The 12,314-nt window shown below is 48.0% G+C and overlaps 1 protein-coding gene across 6 annotated transcripts in view; it reads right to left on the bottom strand.

Annotated features, from left to right (window-relative positions):
• Positions 1–12,314, bottom strand: part of Rel (nuclear factor NF-kappa-B family member relish) — a 139,480-nt gene that overhangs the window by 17,811 nt on the left and 109,355 nt on the right. For all 6 annotated transcript variants that reach the window (XM_077650106.1, XM_077650108.1, XM_077650107.1 and 3 more), the window contains exon 15: positions 9,447–9,616. In XM_077650106.1, coding sequence (XP_077506232.1) covers positions 9,447–9,616 — 170 coding nt within the window. The remainder of the gene's footprint in view (positions 1–9,446; positions 9,617–12,314) is intronic.

The raw sequence follows: 12,314 nt of genomic DNA, 5'->3' as shown, positions 1-12,314 counted from the left end.
TCGGGACGAAAGACTCACAGTGGTTGGCGACTTCAATCACGACGTATGTGTCAGTGTGAAGTTCCCAGATATCCTCCAAGAATGAGTAGGGCTCGAGATGGCAACGCCAAGGAATGTAGTCACAACGATTCACAACACCTGCTTGGATTTAGCATTCCACAATGAGAACAGTATGGAAGTGAAAAATGCCACCTGCAACTTCAGTGACCATAAAGCCATGCTAATGGTGCTATGATAAGAGGCTGAACCTCCTTGACACCACCCGTGGATGGAGTACGGTCACCTGACATGCATGGAGATGTCGAGCAAGAGCACACTGAAGAAATGGATGTAGATAAATTAAGTGCATAATTTAAACAAAGGATGTAAAACAAATGCACACAAAATAAGTGTGGCAGATGCAAAGGAAGTGCACACATTCCACAGTTTGCACCTGTGGCTGCAGCTCTGAGTACGAACAGTGGCCAGTGAATGTTGCTCCAATGCAAAGAAACAGACGGAGAAACATGAAATGCAGACACAAATTTAATCACAAGGCAATAACTCTAATGTTATCACATTAACTCATATGAGTGCTTAGGAGGCCCAACGAATTTTTGCACAGACCAAAATTAAATCTCAACCAAACTTTACATGTATGTGGATAAGAGCATAGCAAATTAAGGTAACTAGATTTATTAGTACCAGTAACCACTTTTACTGTGAAAATCTAAAAAAATGTGGCAGTTGTTGCTTTGAAAACAACTTTTATACAACAGGCTCCCCTAAGTCAAACCTGCTGAGACCTAGTAAGCCTGTTTTGCTTTGCACTAATGTAGCTGCACTTTGCATAGTTTGTAGTGGTGCAACTGACGCATGCAAGGCCATCAGTACTACCGTCATCAATGGACTTGTACACATAGCCACATACACTAAAATAGTTAGCTAGCTAGCTCGTTGAATGAAAGCACATACGCACTACAAACGACTCTTGAAATTCAAAAATCGAAGGGGATCAAAGATTTGTACAAAATACACAGAGCACAGAGTTCTTGTTCACATCGCAAGAATATGGACGACAGCTGCAAGGAAAAACAGTACAAGTGCTTGTATTGTCTTTCCTTGTATTTTGCCGTCTACATTCTTTTCACACAATAGAGAGAGACCTTTTCCGAAGTTTTAGCATCATTTCGAAGGCGCTCGCGGCGATCACGGAGGTCGTAAAAACCACGTGCTAAACACTAGTTAGGTTGACTTTGCCGCACAGCACCACCAGCATGCAGCCATGGCAAACCAAGTGCCAGCCCGTATGGCTTCCTCGCATTACAGCTGTGCAGCGTGGAAAAGGGTATTTCAGAGTGAAGGCATTGCAGTCTTCCCTACCTCTGTGACAGCCGACATGAGCGCAGAATGGCCACTGCAAGGCAACAGACATCCACGCCGCTGCTTCCAGGGTGCTGTCGATGGGTGCGAGAGGTGTTAACGCGAGCTGAACCCCCTGGCTACCAACCCTCCACGCTACTCTATCTTCTGTAGTGCCGTAGGCGAGTGCGAGATAAAAGAGTGAACTTTGGCGCGAGCACTTGCCGTGCCACCACTAGTCACTTGAGTAGTGCGGTGATGATTGCCACCTACCATCCGAGCAGGCATCACTTGGCGCTTGGGAGTTCGATATATAGATTTTTCACCCAACTGCGTTCAATACATAAGGTAAAAATTGCATGTATTTGCTGAAAATATTTTGAAAGACTCGATATAGCTAATAATTTGTAATATCCATGCCCGTTTTACTGAGGTTCCACTGTATTAGTAAACTGGTAATGAGAAAGGTGTAAAAGGGTTAGCAAGGAAATGTAAATCAGTCCTAAAGATTTTTGAAAATCCTACACAGCGCCCTAGTAAACTGCTCAGTTGTCATGGGTTCTGGTCCAGACAGCTGACAGCAAGTGCTGAAACAGCACCTGTGTTCGAAAAAATAAACTGGTTCAGTATCAATAAGTGCCATCTCTTCAGGATAACCTAGAAGACACCACAAAGTGGCAAAGAAAATGGGGTTCCTAAAATGACCCCAGAATTGCACAGCAGAACTCCAGCACTACATCTAAAGAAAGAGAAGACTTGACACAAAGCCACATGTAAAGCAGAACAAAGAAGCCATCGGTGCTTCCCAGATAAGACAAAACCAGCATGAATACCCTAGTTCTGAACATTGCTGCTTATGATGCAAATGCAGACCCTATGAGAATGTAACAGTATTGAACATGGTGACATGCCAGATTTGAAAGCTATCTGGCTGCAGCTAACATCACCGAGGATGGCGTAAAGTGCAAGACATTGCACCTTGCAACTGCTTGTACAATGCCACACTAGAAAGGCTAAAGAATACCAATGCACCACAGAAAAGCACAGTCTTTCAGAGTCATGTACTGTGCCAAATGAAGCAAGAAGACCAATTCCATGTCTGTCTGTGGCCGCTGACTACCACGTGTTAATTCAATGCCACAGAACCACACCAGTGAGATCGAGAAGAATTACACTAAGGGTTCAAGACAGCATGACAATGCCCCTGCTAAGTGAAAGATGTAGTCTCGAAAATGCCAAAGGGTAATCTGCCGACACTGAGAAGACTATGAGAGGACTGATCAACAAGGCAGTCCCACAGAAGAAACAGCACAAATGCTAGCAGAAAACAGACCGTGCACAAATAAAGATGCATGCATGCTGTGGATGACAGTGGCCACATGCAGGAGACATGCAGATCCACATGTCACAACTGCAAGAAGGAAAATTATGCTGCTTGGTTGTGTGGAACATGTCAACAAAAGAACAAAGTATAGACAGAGGACCTTCTCAAGAGAGATACTGCACACAGAGAAAGGAGTCAAAATGAAAGAAAGGAGCATACATCTCACACCATTTGGAGTGCGTTGCATTTCCGTACATTCATGTATACATACTGCTGCAGTAGATGCGGCAGCAGAAATTTTCAAATGCATCAATCAACAAGTTCATGAAGGTGAAGTCGAAATCGACATAAGCGTCTGGATGTACCCTTGGGGAGCATGAATGCTGGCTTAGCCTTGTGCCAAGGGCACCAGAAAGTAGCACGTGACAGGGAAAACAAGGCTAGAGTTTTTTGGCTGCATATTCTCAAAGCCAGACATCACAGTAGACACTAATAAGGTGGAGGCAGATAAGAGCATAACATGCCCAAAGGATCCTTCAGAAATCAAAAGCTTGCTATTGTAGTCAACTGACGCCACATACGGCTACCTTTCTCGAGCAACTTCATACAATAATGCAAAGAACACATTTCAGCAGACCCGTAAAAAACACGAGGTGTAGGATAACACCAAGAAAGAAATGGCTGCCAGCCACTCACTCAGCTACAACGACAACAGCGAAGATGAGTATTTCGTCATCAATTCAGGCGGGACAAGACAGAATAAACCAATGCTGACACAAGACAGAAGAGGGGAAAGCTTGCACCTTCACATGTTACAGTTGAGCACTATCTTCAATAGACGGGCACTAGTCTCAGTACACAAGACAACTTTGCCAACCGTCTTAAGAGAAGCTGGACTAATCCTCCCAGAAAAACGTCACACCTGAGTGAAAGTTCCTGAATTGGACAGAGAACTACAAGCTGCCAAAAAGAATGGCTGTGTATGCCACAGCACTGACTTGGTGGAAAGGATGCCCCTCCCCCGACTATCTCCCTACAGGACATTGGCAGACTCCAACAGCTGACTGCCGACTTTAACAGTTTCCTTCCACATGGAAAATACCACCTGGTAATGGTTGGCAAGTACAGTAAAACCTTGCTAATGTGTTCCCAGTTCATACACCCAAATTCACAGGCATTAAAAACGTTGCGCAGAATTAAACTACGTTTCTGTCAGTTCATACATTTCCAGATAACACAATTTCATAGCAACTACATTTCAAATTTGAGCAAATTCAAGTCATGTAATATGTTTAATGACCAAACACACATGTGTAAACATACAAGTAGGCCATTACTCATTACTGTTGAATATTAGTACACTTTGGTCTTGAAGGAAAATGAAAATATGTTTGAGTTTCGTGGAGCTCTAACTGAAGGGTTGCTGGACAGAACAAAGGGTTCACAAGCTGTGCAACATAGGTAACTACAATAAAGGCACATCAAAGCGCACTAGGCCTCTTCTCGCATGTGAAGGTGAGAGAGAGGCATCTGTAGAGCATCTGACACATGCCGGCATCTATCACTGCTGCTCGGCCAGCATTGCTCGGGAGGAGCAGGTACACTTTAATGCCAAAATATTGCCGCAAATCTTTGCAGTGTTTGTTCCTTCTTCAAACTGCCGCCACGCCACTTTATCGCTTTGTTTGCGACGCAAGACACGACTAGATTTATCTCGATTGATCGCAGCCAGACAGAGCCGATTCTACGTTGTTCCGGAATGTTCTAGTAACTTTGCAAGCTTTATCTCGAAAGTTCGCTATCAGCTTTAAATTGAGCACGGCCGACGGCGGCGGGGATTCTGTTCAACGACCACTCAGCATGCTTGTCACTTCGCCGCCGCCGAGTGATTCAGTCCATTGTGGGCGCAAGTCAGCCCAAAAAACAGTTTTCTTTTAGAAGACCTTTTGTCCGTCTTCATCGCTCCTTCGACTGCCGGCACCACTACGTGACATCTGGTGGAGGTGCTGGGTGGCCTTCCATGTTCCAGATGTCCCTTCAAGTCAGGAAGCCAGCCCCTTGCGCTTAGCATCGGAGGATGAGCCAGCCAGCGTCTCCAAGGAGAGCAGCCTGAGTTCGGGACCCTGCCGGACCGCACCAGACAGCGAAAGGACGCCGCTACGAGCACCACTACCTCGCCAAAGATGTCGACCCCAATCATACTGCAGCAGCCGCGGTACGAGGAGGTCTCCCAGCCCCCATAGGGGAAACTAAAGACAGCAACCTCTGGAGGTGAGGATTGCTCACGAGCGAAACGCCGAAGATCCTCCACCGACCACGGCCCACGAAGACGCTGCACCCGCTACGCCGCATGAAGACGCTACATTCGCTGCACCGACGCCGCACAAAATGACAGCCCCGACCACGACGCGAACTGCATTTAAAACGACGCCGCCACACAGGAAAGCTTCGACGAAACGCCCCACCCACGATTCGCATACGCGAGGAAGCCGTGACCCGACGCCGAGGCCGAATTGCAATGCAAGAACCAGGACATCCGACTCAGAAGTGACTATCGATGGCCAGAAAGTTACTGCTCTTGTCGAAACAGGAGCCGATTACTCGGTGATGAATGGAACATTCGTTGCCGTATGCTTTCGACGGACGAGGCCATCCCTTCGAGGAAAACTCTGGAAAATCACGTTGCCCTGAGTGTACAGGAGGAAGAAGTGAGCGTCCCACCCCGTTATCGTTATCGTGACCGTAGGCACCACGAAAGCCATTAACGCTGAAGCAATCATCGACTGAAACATGCAGTTGCTTCTACACCGAGGAATCAGCATCACACATTTCCGCAACGGCCAGGCTGAAGTACTGCTGACTAACTTCAGCGAAGAATACCGGCACATTAACAAAGGAATGACGATTGCTTTCTTCGACGAAATATCCGACGTACGAGACTCCTTCGCCCTCTCCGACCCCTCTGCAGAAGATTCGCCTAAGAAAACTCGCCCACTTTCGACATCAATCCAGCCCTGCCCGGAACACACAAGACCAGATCCGGTACAGCGAAGGTTTTTCGTCACTGCCGAAGGTCTGACAAACGCCGATTGCCAAGCATCGCATTATAACCGACCAGCACGCCCGACCTCTCCGTCAAAGCCCTTAACGTGAGTCGCCGCAAAAATGACAAGCCATCCGGGACCAAATGGAATAAATGCTTCGCGACGACATCATCCAGCCATCAAACAGCCCATGGGCAGCACCAGTTGTTCTAGTAAGAAAGAAAGACGGCGCACTTCGATTCTGCATTGATTACCGTCGCCTGAATAAAAAAACAAAGAACGACGCCTACCCCCTCCCCCGCATCGACGACACACTGGACCGGCTCTGCAACGCCAAATGTTTCTCATCGATGGACCTCAAGAGCGGCTACTGGCAAATTGAGGTTGATGAAAGAGATCGCGAGGAGACGCCATTCATCACTCCGGATGGGCTCTTCGAATTCAAGGTGATGCCATTTGGTCTCTGTTCCGCACCAGCGACGTTTTAGCGAGTAATGGATACAGTACTGGCAGGCCTGAAGTGGCAAATTTGTCTGGTATATTTAGATAACGTCGTTGTTTTTTAACGTCGTTGTCTTCGCCTTCAACTTCAAAGAGCACCTCAAAAGACTTCGAACCGAACTAGACTGGCCTAACCTTGAAAGCAGAAAAGTGCCACTTTGCCTATGAAGAGCTGCTGTTTCTAGGCCACACTGTTAGCAAGAAAGAGTACGCCCAGACCCACAGAAAACAGCTGCTATTGAACAGTTTCCACCGCCGGCCGATAAGAAAGCAGTGCGCAGATTCCTCGGACTGTGTGCATATTACCGATGATTTGTGAAAAACTTTTTGCGCATCGCTGAACCCCTGACAAAACTGACGAAGGCAGACGTGCCATTTAAATGGGAAGCCCCGCAAGCAGAAGCCTTCAAAGAACTTCAGCGTCATTAACAGTCCCCACCGATCCTCGTGCATTTAATGAAACCACCGATACTGAAGTTCGTACCGACGCAAGCAGTGTGGGCCTAGGTGCCATCCTCGTTCAAAGAAGCGATGGGCTGGAGAAAGTCATCGCATATGCTAGTTGTTCCCTTTCCAAGGCCGAGGCTAACTATTCGACGACTGAGAACTCTCTGACACCACTCTGACACCACTCTGACACCACTGCCTCTCACGAGCCCCTGTAGATGCGCCGCCACTGGACAACGATGAGGGCGCCTTCCTGGGACCCATCAGCTCCAGCTCTTTTGCCCAGCAGCCACGCTCAGAGCCCGACCTAAAACGCCTCATCGAGTACTTGGAAGGCAAAGTTTCTTCATCCTCTGCCTCATTCAAGCGAGGACTTTCTTCCTTCTGTGTACAGAAAGATGTCCTCATGAAGAAGAATTTTACAGCGAACAAAACAGCCCACCTCCTTGTCGTACCTGCTTGTCTCCGCGAAGAAGTTCTACAGGCTTCACACGATGACCCGACAGCTGGATATCTCGGGTTTACTCACACCCTCCGCCGCATTCAAGACAAGTATTACTGGCCCCGACTGTCTGCCGATGTCGCACATTATGTGAAAACCTGCCGAGATTGTCAGTGACGAAAGACCCCTCCCACCCGACCAGCAGGATTTCTGAACCCCGTTGTAGCCCCCTCAAGGCCCTTTCAGCAGATCGGCATGGACTTGCTTGGTCCTTTCCCAAAGTCAACGTCTGGAAATAAGTGGATCATCATAGCGACCGACTACCTGACCCGCTACGCCGAGGCGAAAGCCCTACCGAACGGGACAGCAGCAGAAGTCGCCAAATTTTTCGTGGAGTGCATTCTTCTTCGACACGGCGCCCCCGATGTGCTCATCACGGACAAAGGAACAGCATTCACGGCGGAATGAACGCAAGCCATCCTGCGTCACAGCCAAACCATCCACCGGAGGACAACTGCATGCCATCCGCAGACCAATGGACTGACCGAGCGCCTGAACAAAACCATCGCCGATATGCTCGCCATGTATGTCGATGCCGAACACAAAACCTGGGATGTCATCCTGCGTTACGTCGTCTTCGCCTACAACACCGCAGTGCAGGAGACCCCCCAGATGACGCCTTTTAGGCTCGTCCATGACAGGGAGGCCACCACCACGCTAGACGCCATGCTGCCCAACGTTACAGAAGAGAACGTCGACGTTGCTGCCTACCTTCAACACGCAGAAGTAGCTCAAAGGCTTGCCCGATTACGGATCAACGATCAGCAGCGGTCCGACGCCAGACGCTACAACCTACGAAGACGCAACGCGGAATACAAGCCAGGAGGCCAAGTCTGGGTTTGGACGTCCATTCGCCGCCATGGATTGAATGCTTTTGCGCCACTATTTCGGCCCGTACAAGGTTCTTCGTCGGCTAGGTGAACTGGATTATGAACTCATCCCTGACGCAATGACTGCATCCCAGCGACGCCGCGTACGACCAGAAGTTGTCCATGTCGTCCGTCTAAAGCCCTATTATGCACGCTAAAGGACGCTGCACTTCCACACTCTGTGTTTAGTTTCGCACGATCCGTTTTATTTCTTGCTCATCGCATTATTTGTTTTAATGCATCGGGTCGATGCTTCTTTGAAAGGGGAGTAATGCCGCGAATCTTTTCAGTGTTTGTTCCTTCTTCAAATCTGCCGCCACGCCACTTTTACACTTTTATCGCTTCGTTTGCGACGCAAGGTGCGACTAGATTTATCTCGATTGATCGCAGCCAGGCAGAGCTGATTCTACATTGTTCCAGAATGTTCTAGTAACTTTGAACACAGTATCTCGAAAGTTCACTACCAGCTTTAAATTGAGCACGGCCGACGGCGGCGGGGATTCTGTTCGACGACCGCCGAGCACACTTGTCGCTTCGCCGCTTCCGAGTGATTCAGTCCATCGTGGGTGCAAGTCAGCCCAATAAACAGTTTTCTTTTAGAAGACCTTTTGTCCGTCTTCATCGCTCCTTCAACTGTCGTCACCACTACATGACAATATGCCAGTCTATGACGGTGACAGGGCAACATGAGCAATGCATGTTTGGGAGCAAGAACACAGCTTGTGATAAGCCGCGTGCTGTTCACTGGCCAGGGCAGGCTAGTTGGGTGCCCTGTTCAAAATAACTAGTGCATATGCTTGACCGCCTAAATTACCGGGTGTTTTCATTACAATGCAAATGGGAACCAAGTGCCACTTTAAATAAACCAGAACTTTGAATTTGGTAAGTTAAAAAAAAAACGTGATTCCACTACATTAGACAACACTGCTGCAAATGAAGTGGCTGGAGGCAGCTAAAATATGTGTGATGTAATTGCAATTTCTCACAAAAACATTCACCAGTTTTCCATTGTCTACAGGATGCACATATATTTAAATTAACAAGATGAAAATGGGGCAGAACAGCTCGAGGCAAAACGTGTATATATTCAGGATGACTTACATGATAACACATACTAAGCACATCAGTACTATTGCTGTGCAATAATACTTATCAAACTAGAACACTAACAAAAGTACCGGTATGCAATGCAAAATTTTACACTCCAATAAGGCTGATAAACTTGGACACATGCACTGTAGACTTCAGGCCAGTTTACATTCCTTTCCATGCAGCAAAAAAAAATGAGCGTTTGATGTCCCATGTGCAGTAGCATGACACAAAATGCGCCTCTTCCTTCCTGACATACTCATTTCTGTAGCCAGTTCAGGCATGCCTTGCCAAGCCATGCAAGTGGGAGTGACAGCAACGCACATTACCTGTGCAAGCAGGATTCGAACCCCATCGACGAAGTCCTTTAGGACAGCTGTGTGAAGGGCCCTGTCTCCTGTGCGGTCCACAGGTGCGTTGACATCGGCACCGACACTGCAAAGTACCCTCAGGGCAACCTCGTTTTGCTGTTCCACAGCGATCTGCACAGCTGTCTTGCCTACAGTGGAAGGCAATGGAAGCAAGAGCTGAATATGGCATGCACATTTCTCCCCAACTCCGAGGCATTTGATTGTTTTTCTTCTACTATCAAATTAATTATCTTCCAGCCGTAAAATAATTACACTAATATTTTCCCACTGATTAACACCACAAATAAAAAATTGAATACATTCCCCTTTGCTTTCCTTGGTTTTGATGACTGTTGGCTTCTTTCATATATAGGAACAGAGTAGTGCAAAAGGTAGTGCAGCAATTATTTAGATGGCAAAAATATAGTACTTACCGTATTTACACGATTGTAAGTCGACCCTTTTTTTTTACATTTAAAATTCCGAAGTGGGGGGGGATCAACTTACAATTGAAACGAAACCTTGAACTGCCAATAAAAGCAAGAAAAACGATCTATGAGGGACACTACTGCTAGGTTACAAGTTTTTGTTTGCTCTACGGCTCCAAGCGTAGCAGGCTTTTTGGCAAGAATTTTTCATTTTTTGCTTTTACTGCGCACACCGTTACCTGCCACAATGGTTCAGTGGTTAGGGCGCTCGGCTACTGATCAGGATACCTGCGTTAGAAGCTGGCCGCAGCGGCAGCGTTTCGATGGAGGCGAAATACAAAGGCGCCCGTGTGCTGTGCGATGTCAGTACAGCACGTTAAAGATCCCCAGGTGGTCAAAATTATTCCGGAGCCCTTCACTACGCACCTCGTTCTTCCTTTCTTCTTTCACTCCCTCCTTTATCCCTTCCCTTACAGCTGGGTTTCCGCCAAAATTTGAGACAGATACTGCGCCATTTCCTTTCCCCAAAAACCAATTTCATTTCATTTCATTTCACACCCGGGAGTATCGATAGTTAAGAAAGGGCCGCTGTACCAATCTCGGAGTCTGCGCCAGTGTCCGGGAGTGTCACTAGCTTATGGAAGAGCCGCTATTTCAGTTGGTTGTGTAATACCGTTGCTGGACGATTATACGCGTAACAGCGGCGCTTTTGGGGAATGCCAATGTTTGCTGGAAGAGCCGACGCCCCGAAACCGATCACTTTTTGTTTCGTGGTGCTTGGAGTTGGTGCATTTGACTCGACTGCCAGCCGCGTGCTTCGCCATGAGCTCTTCAGGTTCAAAAAGCCTTCAGCTCTCATTCGCTGCAGCGTTCAAGAGGGAGGCCATCATTTACGCCCAAGAAACCAACAACTGCGCAGCGGGCTGCAAGTTCAACGTTCCTGAACGGTTGGTGCAGGAGTGGCGGAAGCAGCGAGACAGAATTTTTGACTGCGACTCCAAGCGAAGAGGTTTCCGCAGGCCGAAGTCGGGATGCTTTCTGGAGCTGGAGCTTGCAGTGTGTCACCGAAATACGTGATCGGACCCTTCCAGTGACATGCGAAATGATCACGCAACAAGCCCGGGTCTTCGCTGCGGAAGCTGGGATACTCCGAACGGACTTCAAAGCCAGCAGGGCTTGGGCTTCGAAATTTATGAAGAGGGCTGGCTTCTCACTTCGTCGGCGTACTAGTGTATGCCAGAAGCTGCCTGCTGCTTACGAGGAGAAAGTTCTCGCCTTCCATATGCACTACCTCAAGCTCCGCGACTCACGGCGATACCTGCTCGGCCAAATCGGCAATGCGGACCAGACTCCCGTCTACTTCGACATGACGAGCAACACAACAGTGAGCAGCGAGGTTAAGCTTCTCACGACAGGAAATGAGAAACTTCGGTTCACTGTTATGCTATCATGCTCGGCAAATGGCACAAAGCTCCGACCGCACATCGTCTTCAAAAGAAAAACTATGCCAAAGGAAATGTTCCCGAAAGGTGTGATTGTGCGAGTGAATGAAAAAGGCTTTATGATGGACGACTTAATTATTGATTGGTACCGTCCGGTGTGGGTGTGGCCAAAGGCATCCCTCAAAGATCGCAATCCGAACCTCCTCGTGCTGGACTCAATTCGCGGCAACCTTACCGCGAAAGTGAAGGTAGAGCTACGAAAATAACATACAGATATGCTGGTGATTCCCGGCGGTCTGAAGGGGCAGCTGCAGCAGCTAGACGTTGGCATTACCAAGCCATTCAAGGACTTGCTCCGGCGTGAGTATAACGAGTGGCTGGCGGCAGAAGGGCGGGAACTTACGCCAACGGGGCACGTGAAGAGAGCCTCCATGGCGGCTGTGTGCGGGTCGGTGATTTCCACTTGGGCGGCCGTGCCACACGATGTCGTGGTGCGGTCATTTAGGAAGTACGGGCTTTCCATGCAGGACGACGTGCTGTGGGACCGCAGCGGCGATGACGACGACAGCAGTACCACTGAAGATGACAAGTGAGGATGAATAGTCCATCCATGCAATAAATTTTTTGTTTTTGAGCGCGTCCACCGGTATTTTTTTTTTCGGACATGCGATTTGGGGGGGTCGATTTACAATCGAGTCGACTTACAATCATGTAAATACAATACTAGGTGATTTTGCTTTTTCTTAAATATATATTAACACACCTGCGTTTAATCAAATCCTTAACCTTTGGAGCAATAGTGAGGACATGTAATTGTTAGCACTGATTTCATAATGCAGTAAAAGAGCCTCACTATATTTCAGTGGAGAGAGTGTGCCTGTGCGTGCACACATGCGCATGAGAACATGTACTCTGCTCATTTCCTTCCTGGATATCATAAGGTCTTTGCACCTTTCTACAGTAGGGGAAGAAACAGA

This window comes from Amblyomma americanum, chromosome 1 (genome assembly GCF_052857255.1).
Source record: "Amblyomma americanum isolate KBUSLIRL-KWMA chromosome 1, ASM5285725v1, whole genome shotgun sequence".
Taxonomy (NCBI): Eukaryota; Metazoa; Arthropoda; class Arachnida; order Ixodida; family Ixodidae; genus Amblyomma; species Amblyomma americanum.
Note: the sequence above shows the minus strand (reverse complement) of the source record. Positions and strands in the feature narration are given on the sequence as shown.